The sequence below is a fragment of the Haliotis rufescens genome, unplaced genomic scaffold (assembly GCF_023055435.1).
Source record: "Haliotis rufescens isolate VD_foot unplaced genomic scaffold, xgHalRufe1.0.p SCAF_2, whole genome shotgun sequence".
Lineage (NCBI taxonomy): Eukaryota > Metazoa > Mollusca > Gastropoda > Lepetellida > Haliotidae > Haliotis > Haliotis rufescens.
The window spans coordinates 71,121,624-71,140,990 of record NW_025963890.1 but is presented as its reverse complement, the minus strand read 5'-3'; the positions used below and the strand labels follow the sequence as shown (position 1 = coordinate 71,140,990).

Here is a 19,367-nt window from a genome sequence, read left to right as displayed (position 1 = left end):
GGAATAATCCAGTTTTACATCACTGTCGGACATATATTGAGTAGAAACCCTAACCCTAGCACCTTATCATTCATGTTTCTGTTGAGATACGAAAACATCAGCGTCTGTATCAGGAATAATCCAGTTTTACATCACAATTAGACATATATTGAGTAGAAACCCTAACCCTAGCACCTTATCATTCATGTTTCTGTTGAGATACGAGAACATCAGCGTCTGTATCAGGAATAATCCAGTTTTACATCACTGTCGGACATATATTGAGTAGAAACCCTAACCCTAGCACCTTATCATTCATGTTTCTGTTGAGATACGAGAACATCAGCGTCTGTATCAGGAATAATCCAGTTTTACATCACTGTCGGACATATATTGAGTAGAAACCCTAACCCTAGCACCTTATCATTCATGTTTCTGTTGAGATACGAGAACATCAGCGTCTGTATCAGGAATAATCCAGTTTTACATCACTGTCGGACATATATTGAGTAGAAACCCTAACCCTAGCACCTTATCATTCATGTTTCTGTTAAGATACAAGAACATCAGCGTCTGATTCAAGAATAATCCAGTTTTACATCACTGTTGGACACATATTGGGTGGAAACTCTAACCCTAGCACCTCATGATTCATGAAATACGATAACATCAGCGTCTGTATCAGGAATAACCCAGTTTTACATCACTGTCGGACATATATTGAGTAGAAACCCTAACCCTAGAACCTCATCATTCGTGTTTCTGTTAAATACGTTAACATCAGCGTCTGTATAAGGAATAATCCAGTTTACATCACTGTCGGACATGTATTGAGTGGAAACCCTAACCCTAGAACCTCATGATTCTTGTTTCTGTAGAGATTTCGTGATATCTGCGTCTGATTCAAGAATAATCCAGTTTTACATCACTGTTGGACACATATTGGGTGGGAACTCTAACCCTAGCACCTCATGATTCATGAAATACGATAACATCAGCGTCTGTATCAGGAATAACCCAGTTTCACATCACCGTTGGACATATATTGGGCAGAAACCCTAACCCTAGAACCATGTGATTCATGTTTCTGTTGATATTTAGCGACATTAGCGTCTGATTCAAGAATAACGCAGCTTTATGTCACTGTCGGACAAATATTGGGTAGTAACCATTACCAAAGCACCTCACGATTCATGTTTCTGTTGAGATAATATGGTGACATCATTATTTTGGTACTGTCTAACTTACCATCTGTTTGGATGTAAAATCATAATCCGTAGCATGGATTGCCAGGATTGTAATGTAAGCTATAGCATGGTGGCAGGTAAATGTATTGTGGACAAGGCAAATCAGTGGCTGACAAGATCAGCAAAACCCATGCAATTGGGCACATTAACACAATCAGCCATTTGACATCATGTCGTTCGGTGATGAATACATGAACACATTCATGCCTACATAATACTGTTTATCCTTGTCATAATCAATCAACTACAAACAAAATTCATCATTTTGCTAGTTCTTTATTGTTGAGGAAACAATAAACATAAATGTAACACATGAAAAGAGTTTTGCCTCAACATGCTGAAAACAGTGTAAGTGAAGAAATTCCATGCACAGTATATTTGTAAGATGCTAAATTCACCATATATGATAATTGATATTTTGAATGAAAAAAACACACCTCACATTATGAAACAATATATAATATGAATCATATGTTTAGATGTACAGTACTGTCCATGAGTATAGGGAGAAACACTGTCCCTCCACACAGTAGCGAACTGATGCTACTCCCTGCTGATCTTTTCACTACTCAGGATGTCAATGCTGACTTCAACACAGAACTCTTCTTCTCAACACTTCTTCTTTCCAGAAACGTACAGGGCATAGTTGCTCTCCCTTCTCAAAGCACACTGTATTGGGAGCTGTATATGTAGTTTAGCGTTGGTGTAAACTGATACCATCAAGTTTCATTACAGCATGGTAGTTGCCCTGAAAAGGTTGAAAATATTCACATAAGTGATGTCATCACCATTGATTGAACATTTTTCATGGAAAAATAACTTATGATTTAACTTCAATATAAATAAATCCACGTAGTACACCTTATTTTTACATTTATACCCACATTAATTTAAAATTATATTGGAGTCAATTCTTTTAAATAAATATGTCAATATTAACAACTTCATAGACTCCTTCTTTAATTACTTACATAAACAAACAGGAAGACAACAATAGAAAATCAGTGACATTGTTAAACCCAATATAATGAAAAACAAGCCCCTCCCATTCTATTATCAGCCAATCAGGAAACAGTTGACCGTTTGTGGGTATAGCATACATTTATTTTAGGTTCATGGCAACATCAAGTTATGTTCCATTAAAAATGCCTGTATAGATATTATAGTTTAATATCATGTTGTCTCACTTAAATTCAAAACTTAATGGGAAGTTATAATTTGCAGTTATCTCAACTGGCAAGGAATTTTTCTCAAGCCAGTTAAATGTGTCCAGGATACAAAATTAAGATGGTGTTATTACCACAAATATTTTCTTGAACAAAAATGAAAATATCTGATGATAATTTGTGTACTTTTTGTAATTCACATCCAGAAACTGATATGCATTTATTTTTTGGTAAAAGATTTCTGGCTTCTGGACACAGACTCATAATTTGTATCTGGATATTCGTGTGAAGGAAAATGTGATAACAGATGATAATTTGATCTTATTTTGTTATTTTCAAAGTATGTAAGTGTAAGGTTCTTAAAATACAACCAAATTTCTAACATTTTGTGAGGGAGATGACTGATACAGTTAGACATGAATTTCGAAAAAATATATACTTCAACAAAAACCTGCAAAACAAATTTTATACACAGTATACTGACTCCGAGTGGACCATTCCTTCTTTTAGCCCTTACTACCGAGAGCAAGACAGGGTAACAACAAGTACCATCTTTTAACGTCTTTTGGAATGATGCTTCAAGGGATCAAATTTCTGACCTTCCACTCTCCGAGCAGACACTCTACCAGTACACCATAGAGGCAGTCAATCAAACTTGGAATTTGATGAATTTCAATGAGTTAAAGTAACTAAGTTGACAATCCATCAGTTTATTGTTATTTTCTGAGAACTAACAATCAACAGTACTTTTCTTATGTTCACCATTTTGTTACTTTTGTTCATTAGTGTAGAAAATTCTGGACGGGAAGCATTTTATCTGGACAGGAATATTTGCAAAGTTGCCCTTCCGGGAATTTTATACGCTGCTGTTACATAGCGACACGCTTAACATCAAATCACAATTCTGACATCATTGCTGGGATGATTCATGCCAAGTTTCAGCTTCATAGGCTTTGTAGCTCTAGAGGAGATGTTGAAAGTGAAATCGTTAACGACATACATACTAGCAGAAAAAGGTAACTTTTCTTAATAAAAAGTCCAACATAACTCAATCTCATTAAAATCAGATTTTAGTTCTCGCTACCGCTAAAAAATGATCTGAGGACATCCCATTATGGGTCACGTCAGCATGACCTTTCATCCAACCAATCAGAGCATCACTTACCAGATCCTGAAAGTGACAGTCAATATGTGTTTTCTAATCATGCATCCTCGAAATATTTAACAGAGGGTATTCCGAACGACAGTTACGGGTTTTATGATTATATCCATACAATTTAGGCCATCTATAAGTCATTCCAGAATGTTGTTTTGGTCAGTTTTAAATTTATTTAATCGAGAATACGTCAAAATATGTTTCGAGGCGTAGTCGCCAGTTTGAAACTAGTGCAGTAAAGCTCGAGATAGCTGTCCTCAGATCTTTGGTTAGCGGTAGCGAAAACTAAGATCACATTTTAATGAGATTGAACAAAACTAAGTTTAATCTGAAATTAAAAAATGCATCTTTCAATATGCATATTGATGAAGCAGAGCTCGTGATAAGCTTTTGGTGTTGTGGGTATTTTACCCATGCATTTTAAAATCATTGGGTATCAGTAATTCTATCTGCGTATTCAAATTTCTGTTACCCACTAGTTTTTACACATGTGGGTATTTAAGTTAAATATTTAAAAACACTATTCATCTAGTCCCTGCAAACTGGTGTCGTGTGGGTTCGAGAGCTTTATAGGACTCAAAAATACCACGATACTTCCACAAGAAAGTGTGATGGCAAATGATCATGATGTAACTGTCATCATGGAGTTTGGCAAGGTTGACGAAATGCCAACTAATAATTTCAAAATAAGTTGCTGATTTGCTAATCGAATACGCAGGGTTACTTCACAATATTTTGATGATACGCACAAGTTTTATTTTTGTAGCGTATCTGTAATGTTCGTTGCGTATTTGATACGCTTGGATAATATTTTACTGCGTATTTCTGCATTTCTGATGCGTATTTCACGCAGATACGCAGCTTATCTGGAGCTCTGTGAAGACATCTCAGTTTTAAGGTCGTGATTCACAATTTGCATGCAAATGTTTATGGACTGCGCATAATTTGTGTGTTTGCATGTTTGTTGGGAGCAAGGTATTTACACACGTTTTCATAATGTAAACAGCACACAATGATTGTTTAGCTCTCTGGGTCTAATAAAATCTTTTTTCCCTTTTGTTCAACCGTAATTAATAATGCTGTCACGGCTTGATGACATGTTGCAAACACGAAACGCGCAAAACGAAGTTGCCAAACATTTTTAATGTTCATCGAATCACAAATATCATCTACCACATTAATAATCGGACAATTCTTGGGTTAAGACGAATTAGTGGCAGAACTGTACGTTACCGGTTGAGAGAGCACAACATCCTGTCCCAACATTCAGCAATATGCCTAATTTTGCTTACACAGGACTATCAGTCACACTTGGTGTAGACAGCATCTGAGGTTCAGAAGAAAAACAGGGACAGTACACTGTTCACAAATGAGTGAGGGTTTCATCTGAACAGCTCTGATGGTCGTGCAAAGGTCTACATGCAAAATGGAGAATGTTTTAGCAACTCTTGCATTACTTATCATAATCAGTTTTGGGGTGGAACTGTAATGGTATGGGGTGGCATCACAACTCATGGGAAAACACAACTTATCATTGTTATGAGGACATCGTTTGAGATAATGTTCATGCCTTTGTGCACATGCAGGGACGTAATGTCATATTGCAGCAGGATAGTGCCCGCCTACAAGTTGCGCCCCTCTTTGGGGGCGTGTCTCTCCGTCTCCAATTACCAGGAATGGATTTTGTCAATGAATTTGTTATGATAAAACATTGATGCGACAAAAGACCAAATATTATGTTGTAATTTACAATAACATAACATTTACACTACTTAATACACAGCAGTTACTTTTTTCCATTAGTATAGATGAACACAGCCATGACATAAGCTTATTTGAACCTTCGCTTTGTGTAAGCTACAAGTGATCATCATCATTTCTACAAAGTTAAGTTTCAGCTTCCTGGAGAGCGTAGTTTCTCTTCTTTTATTTTCATTCTTAATTGTTTTTCAAGAAGCAATTTCAGCCCCTCCATTTCTCCAATTTGAATCCCAAACCATTGGAGAATTGATTCCAACCAAATATGGTTGATATCTATCTCTTAGTTCCAGAGAGGAAGTCGTTTAAAGCAATATAGCCAAATTACTCCTATTTGGCCATGACCCTTGGGGGGTCAGCCCTCTCCATTTGTACAATTTTTAATCCCCAGCATTGGAGAATGCTTCCAACCAAATATGGTTGATATCTATCTCTTAGTTCCAATAAAGAAGTCGTTTAAAGCAATATAGCCAAATTACCCCCATTTGGCCCCGCCACCCAGCCCTTTGGGGGGTCAGCCCCACCATTTGTACAATTTTGAATCCTCACCACCTAGGGATGCTTCCAGTCAAATTTCGTTAATTGTCAATTTGTGGTCCCCCCAAAAATTTTTTTGGAAAAATTGTTGACATACGGACGACGGACGACGGACCCCACGGTATGGCATAAGCTCACCTTGGTGAGCTAATAGTTGTGTCAGGATGACAAACACCAGACAAGCAGGCCATGTTGTTTGTATTCAAAAAGTATTTTGTTTTATTTTGTATATTTGTCTTATCTGGAAAAATAGTCTATGCTATATTACAACCAGTTTGTTTAACGACATGCAGACATGAATCCTACGTTTCGAGGCGATCAATGTTACCTTTGTTGGGTGCAACTGGACCAAACAAGCTATTTACACCAGGCTTCGTGTAACTGGACAGTGAAACCTGTGAACATGGTATACAAAGAATAAAAATCTTCATAAGAACAAACACAACACATGACACTACAGAACTGAATGAACAAATTGTAAAATAAAACACTGGGACAACCACATAACTTAATCCGAGTCCCATTGTGGTGCTACACATGCCAGGTGTCATTAAGTTTTAGTTTCCTTGGTTTCTGAGAAGAAAGTTCTTAAAGTTGAACAAATCACAATTGGAAGCTACAAAAATACCTTTGCAAATGAAGGTTAAAAAAGTGTAATAAACATCCATCAACCTCTTCATGACAACATTGCTAAGGTTATCTAGGATAAACAAAAATATGCCTCACTACGAACCGTTTGAATGGGCCTGAAACTGATAAGAATTTATTTTTAGGGAATTAAATACTGGTAAAGGTCATCATAAATAGATTAACAAGATTATGCAGAAATAAGTAACAAATGTTCAGATACACCAAATGATATGAATATTTAATAATGATTGACAAATGAGGAAAAACGAGTGAATTGTTTATGACCACTTAAAATAATGGTGCTTGGTCCAGGCAGGCAAGAGGTTGATAGCACTAACAACTATCCATGTAATTGGGGTGTAATGTCACCAAATCAGCCAGGTCACACAAAACTGACATTCCATATAGTTGCCCTTTGGGAATGTTAAGAATCAAATTCTGTGACTACGTTTTTGAGACTGAATTACTTGGATCATGTCCGTAACAATCCAAACAGTGTTAGTATACCTGTAATCTAGATACAAGGGTGCATGCAAAGGGTATGACCATGGCATGATAATCTGAACCTGAAATCTGAAAAGAACAGTAGATCTATTTTATACCATTGTTGGAGTGCATGATAACACACATATATAACCAATCATAGCTTCACTTCCAAAAAGATTCATAGGAAATATTGCAGGTACAAGGTTATTACACTTACTGGTACATTCCATTATTAGGACACAAAAAGGTGAAAGATGATGGCATGACCAAATGGAACATATGATCACTGAAACATAGCACATTGGAGATTGAAATATAGTATTACAGCCTGTTAAATGAATAACACCATGATACATGAGTACCTGGTCAAAATAACATTCAATATGGCTGCAATGTCGTCACCCCAAAAAATCACAGATACAGTTTACCAGATTTAACCTAATGGAGGCCAGATGTGCCCATTGTATTGGTGCCATTAAACTGACTCATGTAACAGAGCTCCAGATAACTTTTGAGCAATTCAGTTCTTACTTTAGGGTTTCTATTTTAATTGGGTTATTACATTTTTCATTGGGTTACCAATATTTTTTCACTCATCTATTCATCACTCTCTTGGGTCTTTCCCAAAATTAGTGAACATTTTAAGATTTCAAAAAAATGAAATAATGTTCTAAATACATAGGTTTGACTCAGAAAGTAAATTAACTTGTAATTGTGTTTCAGAAATTAGCTCCTTTGTATGCATGCTGAAAAAGCTTCATTGGGCATTTACGCGAGCTGTTTTAATAATTTGAGTTTTTCATATAATGCATGCGTTTCTGTACACAAGTTAATGGAAAGTAATTGGGTTTTAAATAATTTATTGGGGTATTTTACACAAATACGCTGCTTATCTGTAGCTCTGATGTAATAATGTTTCCCTTCATTACCTTTTGGCTGTCCCCTCACATGACTGACAGAAATACTGTTCTAACAAACTTCCCTGGGTATAGGTGTTAAAATGGCTCTGTAGCTTCCCTGTACTTTTTCACGGAATATATTATTACAACAAAAAGGCAATACAAGGGTATAATAAATAAGCAAAAGAAACAAAACTATTTATCTACAGAACAGACTTTCTCACAGCATCTTGACCAATTAAAAGGATGACAGTATATGCAAGAAGACAAATTCACCATTATCCCCTAAATATTAAATACTCGCTATGGAAACTAAATATCCCAAATTATCAAAAGGCACCAGTTCAACACTAGACCTATCTATGTGCCATGCTTGTTAAGGAAATATTGTAAGTTTTTTTTAATCTGCCCAGAAAGGAGCACTACCCTCATTTTCAGTATGAGTCAAAGTTGTGGCATCTCAAAATATCAATTTTTAAAAAATCCTAAACTACCAAAAGGCACCAGTTCAACACTAGACCTATCTATGTTCCATGCTTGTTAAGGAAATATTGTAAAAAAAATTAATCTGCATAGAAAGGAGCACTACCCTCATTTTCAGTATGAGTCAAAGTTGTGGCATCTCAAAATATTAATTTTAAAAAAATCCTAAACTATCAAAAGGCACCAGTTCACCACTAGAACGATCTGTGCGTCAAGTTTGGTGAAGAAATATTGTAGATTTTTAAGGTATGTTCCAAGAACGATCACTACCCTCCTATTTCAGTCAAAGTTGTTGCCATGGAAAATAAAAAGATACATTTTACAAAAATCCAAAACTATCAACAGGCACCAGGTCACCACTAGGCCTATCCATGTACCATGATTGGTGAAGAAAATAGTAAACGTTTTTTCAAAATCTTACACAGAAGTATGAATGCAAGGACTGACCATGTCTATTTTAATACCCCCACAAAACATGTTGTGGGGGATAATAATTGGTAATGAAACGAGTCAAAGAACACATTCATCATGACTGCTGCAGCAGCCCATGAAGACAAAATGTTGCAGTTCCAAATATAAGAAAAACTTGCAAAATATGACCCTGTTGTTGGGTTTACCAAATAATTACTGTATATCAAATTTCATTATGTAAATGCAGAGGTGGCTTTCTAAAGGGTGAAAAGTATATGTTCAATATGGTTGCCATGTCTTGACAGCTTGAAGTTGTATTGGCATCATGTTAGTGGGATCAAATACACAAAATCTCAGCTTATTGAAAATATGATTTTCAGAGAAGATATTGAAAACACAAACAAACTTCATAAGGTATGTGAAAGTTTAAGGCCATAGAAGGCACAGGTAATACAGTCATCCAAGAAGCCACCTCAATTTGCTGGGCAGAGTTGCATCCCTGTCTGTCTCACAGTCCTTGAACCATATTATTTTCCCTTCCGCCCAGCCCATCTCACTGGGTCTACTTTTAAACTAAAATGAATATAAAATGTTTCTATCAATATTTTACATTTTCAGAGACTAAGCTGCATCCCTTTCATATGCCAGAAATCTATGACAATGGGTTCAAATCCCATAATTACCATGATTATTTTCCTTGGTTTGTCAGCACCATTTCCACACTGGTGGGTCTCATCAAGTGGTAAATATCTAAGATGTTCCTCCCAAATCAAGCAAAAAATACACCAATGTAAACCCCATAACACATATCAAGTTTCATAATGCCACATCTGAAATGGCTGTGTAATATGCAAAAGTGATATTTTGTAAATGGCCTCATGTTTTAGAATATCATTGCTGAGATTTCAGTTTCATAGGCCTTGTAGATTCAGAGGAGGTTTTGAAAGTGTACAAGTTAGTTATGGACAGATGACAGATAATGCACCATGACATAAGCTCATTTGACTTCAAATTGGATATTCCTGTATTCATGATAGCCTGTAGTTTGATTACAGTATACCAACTCACACCTCATAACTTAATAAATGGCCTAAGGTCTGAGGGAAAGTAATACTTTCACAATTGCCATAATCAGGTCAGGAAGTTTGCATAGTGAATGGTTGAGTTGGCTTAATGCAACTTAGAACAGTGTTTCGGTAATATCACAGTGTGTCAGCTGATGATCCAGTGAGGAAAGACTGATATAATGAGGTACCAATAATACTACAAATGTGGTATTTCATATCATGACATCCATGATTTAATTTGATGTATGATGATTCCTCTATTGTTATCCCTGACTTTATCATGGTGGCACTGCATAAATATAAATGTTCACAGCACCTGTGCTTAGCTTGTGCTAAATCTATACAACAGTAAATTAGCCTTAGTATAATAAAATAAATTAATGTAATTCCCAACATGTATAGGGGTAGAATACAACATACCTGATTTCCTACAAGGGTTGCACCTCAAATTTCCTGAATGTGGCAGGACACAGCCCACTTGGATACCCTGGGAATAAAAAAATGTGTAAATTGGTACTGATATCTTGACATATTGGTTGCAAAGGGAGGTAATCAATGATACATGTATAGTTTACTATAAATTTGCCGGATGCACAATAATCTTTATGATCCTTTATTAATCTCATATGTCTACATATTCCCTCAGTGTTCATCATAACAACAACAACAACAACAACAACAACAAAAAACAAAAAAAGAGGGCATGTAGACTAGTGAATTAGAGCGTGGGCCTTATCTCACAATGGAGCGAACGCCAGAAATGGACCTCACTTTGAACCCAGAACACAGACCTTTCAGCAAAACAAGTTAATTAACACTAATAATCTAGATGAGATTTGATGCTTCCCCGATAATATATCTATGTTAGTCCTACACTCATTCTAGGCCTACAGACATAGAATACAAACATGCGTCATATGTGCAGGGTCAGCAGGCACGTTGACGTTCTCCATCTCAGTATCTGAAAATAAAAAGTACCATAGTGAATGGTTGTAGACTGTAAATTATGTTTAAACAAAGAATAGATAACATTATGACCAACGAACAAGTAAGAACAGATAAACAAAAAGCAAGATCTAACCGATAAATGTTTGATCGAAAACCGATCGCTATGCCGGCCAAGGGGGGTAACTCTTTCTGACCACGTCGGGACGATTTTTCCGAAGACAAATTTTAACCTTGTTTGCCGATATATTTTGTAACGATCAGTTCTTATAAATATGTGTAGTTCTATCAAACAAATACACATACAATGGCATGTATGAATGTAAGCCGTAACGATCTTCTATTAAGACCGGATTACTATATATCTATAGATCTATCTATTAATTGGTTGTTAAAATTGTAATTAGGTGATGTATAAAATACATATACCGTATTAAGATACTAAATCTAAGTCTAGCCTGTCTAGACCGGAGATAAAAAACAACAACAAAATGATGACAGACATCCTACCATCTGCTGAATGCTGTGTTGGACACTGCACGTTCCAATATGGCGTGAAATGCGCCCCTGTGAACATACATCCTAATATGGTTATGCTATTTAATTGTTACTGTTAGGTAGTAGTAGCAGTAAATGTTAGTCTCCAGAGACGTAGAGACCGTCTTTGTACCTACTAGTAGCAGGTCATAGTTGCTAACAACTCTGTGCTAGTAGTAGGTAATATTTCCTGGATCGGGTGGGGTAGCAGTGTAGAGTGTCTGCCCGGGGAGTGGAAGGTCGAGGGTTCGATCTCCGGCCGCGTCATACCGAAAGACGTTAAAAGGTGGTTCTCGTTATTTACATGTTTTACTGCACTAATGGGATCAACCAAGGACGGTCCGACTACAGTGTTTCTGAGTGGGGTAGCCATGTTAAACTGCGGCATGGGCTCAATGGGCTGACATGATAAAACCGGCATGAATCTCGACTAGTACAAGTTGCCACACATACACGTGCATGCACGTCGTTATAGAATTGAAACAAAGCCACGTTAAACCTCATTGAATCTCACATCACCTCACCATGTATTAATATGGATTCAGTACTGTATATTAAGTTGTCTTCAGTGTCACTTACAGGGACCCGCGGAGATCTGGCTTCAGTAGGTCTTCAGTAACCCATATTTACCGTAAGAGGCGACTATGCTTGTCGTAGGAGGCGTCTAATGGGATCAGGTGGTCAGCCTCGATGACTTGGTTGATGCATGTCATCGTATCCTAATTGCATAGATCGATGCTCATGAGTCAATCACTGGATGGTGCAGACAAGATTATTGACAGACCGCCGTCATATAACTGGAATATTGCTGAGCGCGGCGTTAACAATCAAACAAATGAAGTATTAAGGATACAATACAATCGAATACACCGGGCAACTAGAAATAATACCAGTAGATAGTATTACAGGGATCCAACTGCATCCGTATTAATTACAACCTCCACCATGTACATTTACGTCGGATCAATTAGTGTGATGTAATTTAACTTCGTTGCAGTACATTAGTGTGCTTTTAGGAGTGTGGTGACTTAGCAACGCATTTGGAAACAACCTTTATAGGGTATGTGGACCCGGGGCGAGGATCATGTTCACCTATTCCCTAGATTTGCCACATAATAGTCCATTGTATTTACAAACGTTTCATACCAGTGGTAACAGGTATCATAATAAAGTTTTTAATAATTAAACATAAATATTATTCGTGATACTGAGTCGGTTTCTTCTGTGTATATTTCATAGTCTCGCCCATTATCTGAATATATGTCGTATAAATGCTTATAACGAACTACGGTTATAACGACTTAAAATTAGTGGTTCCTTTGAGCTCGTTACAACCGTAGTTTACTGTACTACGATTTTCTGGTCACATATTTTTAAAAATCTTTCTAACATCAAATTGAATAAAGAAAAAAGTAACGGCTAAACATGTTCTTACCCGTCGACAATTCGCTGTGCACGGTTGCGTCCCTTGGGCACGCCAGAAACCCATATTCGTGCCTTTAAATCCCTTTTCGCCCCAATTATGTTTCTAAATTTGCTCGTGGGTTTCACAAAATTGGTAACGTGTGAGACCTACATCACTTCGGACTTTCCTCTCTCAGCAAGCTGACACGCCGTGATGTAACTGGAATAGTGAGTGAGTATGGTTTTACGCGGCTTTTAGCAATATTCCAGCAATATCACGGCGGGGGACACCAGAAATGGGCTTCACACTTTGTACCCATGTCGGGAATCGAACCCGGGTCTTCGGCGTGACGAGCGAACGCTTTAACCACTAAGCTACCCGACCGCCCCTGTAACTGGAATACTGTTCAAAGCGGGTTTATACCCAACTCACTCACTCTTTCCCGTCGAAATATAAACTGCTCCAAACGCCCAAAGGAACCTTGTTTGTGCACCAATATTGCTTGGCAGGATGTTAAGTAAAGTCGTCCTATGGCCACGAGGACGGGCTGAGCACGTGTTTTACAGTCGAAACCTGATATCACAAAGTTCGATTTAGTTTCTTTATATACAGTTGTTACGTTTCTTATCCTTTCATCTGCTATTCTAACTATTTACTGTCTGTTTACGTTATTTACTGTCTGTTTACATTATTTACTGTCTGTTTACATTATTTACTGTCTGTTACTGTGACTTTCAAGGCAAGCTTTAGTGGAATGAGGCAAACTTTCCCCTTGAATCTCACCATAAATTAAATCACCCGTCAAGGTCTCGATGGGGTGTCAATGTACAGCGAAACGGAATTCTTCATTGGTGGTCAAGAGTATCCACTCTTGTCACAGTTACATCACACCTTTGACTTCTGTAAAGTAATTTTAAATGACACCGTTATATTTTTTCAAATAAAAAAGTTTAACATTTGTACATTAAATGCTTGGACTGGTAATTTTGTAGTCGTACGGGTGGGGTGGGGGAGTCGTGTACGAATGTTACAAGTATTTGGGGGATGGGGGGGGGGGGGTGGTAATGGCCAGTCCCTTAATCGTGGAAATGGTAAACCTGTTATTCATAACTTAGCCAAAAAAAACTTAAGGAGTTGGAGAGTAACAACAACAACAACCGATCAACGACCGACATCGGCGCAACTGTACAAACGTACAGCCTAAGTGTTGACGTGTTGTTTCAGAAGCAGGCGGTGCAGCTGCCGCTGATGCCGTGCGCGTCCAAACCAGCGTGCACGACATTGCCCATTTGAAGAGCCGTGTCTCGTGCTGAGATTTTCGAGGGGTGTTTACAGATCCTCAGTAACGAGAGGTATTTTATACTTGTCTGATCAAAGGAAGTGTTTACCTCCATCGGCTAACATCTCATTGTAGATAAAGAAGATGAGATGAGGAAAGCATTAGCTACAGAGCTTGTCTGATGCTGGAGATCGGCTTGTTTTTAAACCATATCACATTCTCAAGAAGACGTCGTAGGCTTCGAGGGTGGTTCACTTTCTTCTGGTGGATGCCGCCATCTTGTTGGAAACCCGCGAGATTTTCCGAGATCTGTTATTTGCCTGAAAAAAAATATCCCAGTTATAGAGACGGACACGGTTCCGATAAGTTCTATGGTTACACACCGCTCAACAAGTCTTTGTAGCACACTCCAGTAGTAAAATATACTGCACATCGGTAACAAATGCGAGAAATTATGGTATTACGTTTAATGCGTTTATACGTGTACTCGATATGTCTACTTGATGCCCTGCTTCGGACCTTAACATATTATATATACAGACATATCCTAATCCTTTATTATGGTTATTTATATATTGCACTCATTGTAGTTGATGCTTGGGTCCCATCAAAGACGTATATAGATAGGAATCTAGTATTTGATCACATCCTTAATAAGATCTCAGTTCTACGACTGTCGTAAGTCGTGGAGTTACGATCGTCCATGGACGAAGATCGTTTTTATGTCAGAGCAATCTTATGCTCGTTGTTTCACCTAAGTGGTAATTTGTGGCAGATACCATTTATCAGTATATGGTCTCTGATTGTGGATTAAAGACAAAGTTGCATGCCACACGTAGAATTGTCTCTGGTGATTGTATTTCATTATCCTTGAAATGGCATGACAAGGTTTAGATTTATCTTGTTTCATACGCTGATACGCTCAAAGCGCTGCATTACAGGGATGTGTATTACGTAATTTACAATATGTACATCTTTTACAAGCGTTAGGAGATTAAATATTAACAGTCTGTGAACACCTTACACTCGCAGAATATTGTGAGGGGCAGTGATAGTAATTACAGTAACAGGAGAAACGGTGCAGCATTCACTGGCTAGAAACGTCGTAATACTGTCGGGAAAGGTGTGTTTTAATCAGTTTCTTGAAATAGTCCAAGGATGGTGCCAGTTTAATTACTAGCGGGAGTTCATTCCAGAGAATTGCTCCGCTAAAGCTGAAATATCTCTTGCCAAAATATTTCCGTTTCCTCATGGAGAGAGTTAGTACATGTTTGTCAGCAGATCGTAAGGCTCTTGGTGGAGAGCGCTTGTTGTTCGGTGAGGTAATCTGGACACATTTGGTGGTAACACAGATACGCATGAGTTGTTGAGTTCTTGCTCTGGCAGGTAACCAGTGTCGAGCTACTGCTCTCTTGGGTACGGGCTGCTGTATTCTGGACTCTGCAATTTGTTGAATAGCTTTTCGGTCCTGCTGTAATATTTGCCACAGCAGTAATAGAATTGATACTTCGAGGGCTGCGAATTGAGACCGGTCGATATAAAGGAAATAAGAGGTGAGGTGAAATTGGGTTTAACGTCGCATCCAAGATTATTGCACTTATATAGCGACGTGCATGCACGTGTATGTGTGTGTGTGTGTGTGTGGCTGCTTGTACTAGTGCGGACTGATGCCGATTTATAGTGCTAGCACACTGAGATACCATGCCGCAGTTTAACATGAATACCCCACTCAGACACAGTATACTGACTCTGAGCCGACCAGTCCTTGTTTTAGCCCCTTAATGCCGAGCGCCAGACAGGGTAACAACAATTACCATCTTTTAACGTCTTTTGGTATGACGCTGCTGGGGATCGAACCCCGTACCTTCCGCTCTCCGGGCGGACGCTCTACCATTAGACCACGGAGGCGGTCCAAGGAAATAAGAGAACAGAGACTGTTTTATTTGTAACCAGAATTTTATTCAGAACGAATATCATTTTGTGCTTATATGCAATGCTTATAGTGATTTAAGAACTGAATACATTCCTCCTAAATATTTTACAACCCCTTCTAAAAATAATTTTAATGCTCTTATGTCATCCACTAACTTTAAAATCATACGAAATCTAGCAGTCTTCGTTTACAAAGCTTTTCGACTTCATTGCATACAGTCTAAATATTTATTTGTATATATGCATGTGTATGTGTATGAATGTGTATGGATATGGATATATATGTAAAATAGTGGTAATTCTTTTTTCTCCCTCTCTCTGTAAATAGTTCTGTGTAATAGGCCTACGGCCTAACACTTTTTTGTGAATAAACAATATATATACAATTCGAGGGATCTCACAAGAGCGTGAGCTGCATAGGTAGTCAAGGAATTTCGGATACAGCCAATGTTTCGCAGCTGGTAGTAGCAAGTCCGGCAGATGTTGTTATCAGCAGACGCTCGTAAACGTTCGGTCATAGGTAAATAGAAGATTACCATATTGACCAATGAGCATGTATCATTAACTGACAGAGTGATATACATCACAACACTTGAATTATGAATTTATACTGAACCAACACAACTGAGCAAACAATTTCAGAAAAAATATCCCCACATATATAAAGAATCTCACCGAGTGCCTTTTGATATCAAATCTATCAACACGAGTTGATAAAAGTAGAAGACTCAGAGGCTTGCTGAGGAATTTTTCCACTTTTATCAATGAGTGTTGATATATTTCATATCAAGACACGAGGGTGAGATTTTATTTATCATCCAACTTCATTCTTCCAACTTTTTCAGTTTGTAGACAGTAATAAGCAGTGTCAAATATATCATATTTTAAGTGTAAAAAGTACTGCTAACAGCTTCAGTAGCAGAGCCATTAGTGATGTCATTTGATTGTGACGTCATGGTAACCAATGACGTCGAAATGGTCTGCAAAGTATTGTGATGCAATTTTAATGTAGCGATATCTACAATTTAGATATCACTTGATCTCACCCAAGCGATATCTCCTGTGGGAGCCAGTTTTGGATGATAAATTCGTGATCCCTATGAATATAGTTCAAGGCTATGATTAACATCAACCTAGCAGATCAGGATTACTGGCCACAGAGACAATGTTCCGTTTCGTTTCGTTTCGCACAGGGCACTAAATACAATGTCTAGGTCAACATTGAGGTAAGTGAGTGAGTGAGTGAGGTAGGTTTACTGCCAGTTTGATAAGTATTCCAGTTATACCACGGTGTGTCAGCTTCATGTGGGAGAAAAGCCCCAAATGATAGAGGTCTTAGACCTCTACCTCTAGCACAGGTATGGTGCTGACAAACAGAAACATAATCAGGGCGATCTAGGATTCGAACCTACAATCATATGTTTCTGGCGTGCCCAAGGGACGCTACTCTGCACCGCGAATTGCAGCTCCTTTCAGGACTAGGTCACTCGGGTGCCATGGGAAGAGCGAAAGAACGTTCATCAATTTTATGAAATTTGGGTCGTCGAATCTTATACCAGTTCATATGCACAACATTTACTCAAGTAAGTAATTTTGTGTAACATTACATACGTTTGTATATATGTATATTTTAAATATGTGTTCACATGACAACTAAGTTAGGTGTTTAAATAAAGTATGTAAATTGTGTAAGGCACACATATTCATGCTCGTGACGATATGGCTGAAATATTGCCGATGTGACGTAAAGCTTTAACTCACTCACTCACCTATTAATGACTTTCAACATGAACAGAAAGCTTCCAAACACAGCGGGAATCAGAAGAGAGTTACCTTACAGAAATCTTTACATAAAGCATAATGTGTTTGATTTAATCTGTACACACAGTTTTGACCCCTTGAAATCCCAAGAAAACACCGTCCGCCCACGTCTGGATGTCTGCCAAAAAATGGATAATGTTGCACAGCGTCAACCTAAGAATACAGTACTGTTGAGAATTTGTTTGGTGTTGGCAAATCAACAGATATATTGATTAGAATATCCTATGACCTTAGTATATACGTTCACAATGGAACATATACGTACAGTGTATATTTACATTAACCTTTGCAGTTGCCTTATACCCCGTTCACATGCGCCTCTATACATATGTGCGTATATAGAGGTTATCACGCGAGTGTGTTTGGGGATGGTAAATATCCTGCATTAGGAATAAACATTGTATTTAGCGAGCCTTGGCGAGCTAAATACATAGTGTTTATTCCTAATACAGGATATTTACCATCCCCAAACACACAAGCGTGATAACCTCTTTATCATATAATGTCATTCTTTAGTTCTGTGCTTAAAAATCGCTTTCCCTATCTCACAAACATAATCGAAACATTGCGAGTTTTCCTGCAATGCGCGCATTAATATTTATTACGTCAGAGGGTAAGTGACGTGTCAGTCGGACAGTGACAGTAGCCAATATAGTTCCAAATGAAATCTATTTCTTATACAGTGGCGAAGCAACATAAACGCAAAACAACAATTGTTTTTAATTGCCTTTTGCGGCAATCCATCGGTCTGTTCGCTAGAGTAACTGCCCTTTGTCAAAGGGAAGCTACTCTAACCCTAGTCTCTGAGACGTCACGGCCACGGTCAGACCTTGTTGACAGTCGGTCTGTCCTGTCATAACGTTAAGAAGTGTAGTCAGATGTACACACAGGGACAAAACGCAACAAGGTAACAATTCACATATATTTCGGCCAAATCCAACTATTTTAATTTGTGGTGAAGGTTTCAAGCCGCAGAGGTCTACAAGCACAGATATGGCTACTGATCCCGCTTGGCTAGGCCTCGTGCCCTCGCAAAATTGTTTCGAAATTTATATCTCCAAAGTTGCCCAAACTTATAAAATGCCTTATCTACGTCACAGCTAGACACGGATTTTCAGTATATTAGACTGTTCTTTGGATACTGATAGCAATTATCCCTGTGGTTTATCCAGATTGCCGATGGTTAACTCTGACTCGATGCCCGAATGACGAGGGCGACGCCATGTTTGTTTATAAACAGTGAAAGTAGTCCCTACTTGACCTTTGATATTTATCCGCATATGACCCCAACGGATATCGTTTTTATCCGTTGGCTTTATCCTGCCGAGAAACCCACCCGTTATATGATAAATGTGCATACGTGTGTAGAAATACATACGTGAGTATACCTGTCATGTGAACGCGTTTACTCATGTGTGTATATTTGCACCAGGAGCAAATTTGCATCATGTCTGGAGCAGGTGCAAATGTAAAATTGCCCTGTGTGTATATGTTGTAACGTGAACGTTTGTGTCAAATGAACGTTTATGTCAACGTAAGAGGATGATCTAATTAATATCTGTTCTTTTGCCAACACCAAACAAACTGTCAACAGTTGCCAACTTTTTGCGTATAGGCAGAGCTGAGCGG

The 19,367-nt window shown here is 38.1% G+C and overlaps 1 protein-coding gene across 8 annotated transcripts; it reads right to left on the bottom strand.

Moving 5' to 3' along the window:
* Positions 1 to 1,486: 1,486 nt before the first annotated feature.
* On the bottom strand, positions 1,487 to 11,497 carry LOC124114572. 8 transcript variants are annotated; one of them, XR_007222350.1, is made up of 7 exons: positions 10,901 to 11,257; positions 10,728 to 10,780; positions 10,240 to 10,306; positions 9,225 to 9,325; positions 7,177 to 7,245; positions 6,172 to 6,238; positions 1,487 to 1,974 (listed from the first exon to the last, which is right to left on the bottom strand). XR_007222350.1 is itself a non-coding variant. In XM_048400500.1 (7 exons), the coding sequence occupies exons 1-6, from the start codon at positions 11,339 to 11,341 to the stop codon at positions 6,205 to 6,207; spliced, it is 309 nt and encodes a 102-aa protein (XP_048256457.1). In that variant the 5' UTR covers positions 11,342 to 11,497; the 3' UTR covers positions 1,487 to 1,974; positions 6,172 to 6,204. The 8 variants fall into 8 exon arrangements, 2 of the variants coding, with proteins under 2 accessions (XP_048256457.1, XP_046331149.1); XM_048400500.1 differs by lacking the exons at positions 9,225 to 9,325; positions 10,901 to 11,257 and adding exons at positions 6,577 to 6,595; positions 11,275 to 11,497; XR_006857868.2 differs by lacking the exons at positions 7,177 to 7,245; positions 9,225 to 9,325 and adding an exon at positions 4,782 to 4,875 and having other exon boundaries at positions 10,901 to 11,255.
* Positions 11,498 to 19,367: the final 7,870 nt, after the last annotated feature.

Bases quoted from the DNA above. Each gene is read 5' to 3' on its own strand.
- LOC124114572 (XM_048400500.1), bottom strand. From the start codon at position 11,341: ATGTTCACAGGGGCGCATTTCACGCCATATTGGAACGTGCAGTGTCCA. The intron at 10,781-11,274 runs GTAGGATGTCTG...TTTTATTTTCAG, and splicing joins AACACAGCATTCAGCAGATG to ATACTGAGATGGAGAACGTC. The intron at 7,246-10,239 runs GTATGTTGTATT...GCTATGTTTCAG, and splicing joins CAACCCTTGTAGGAAATCAG to TGATCATATGTTCCATTTGG.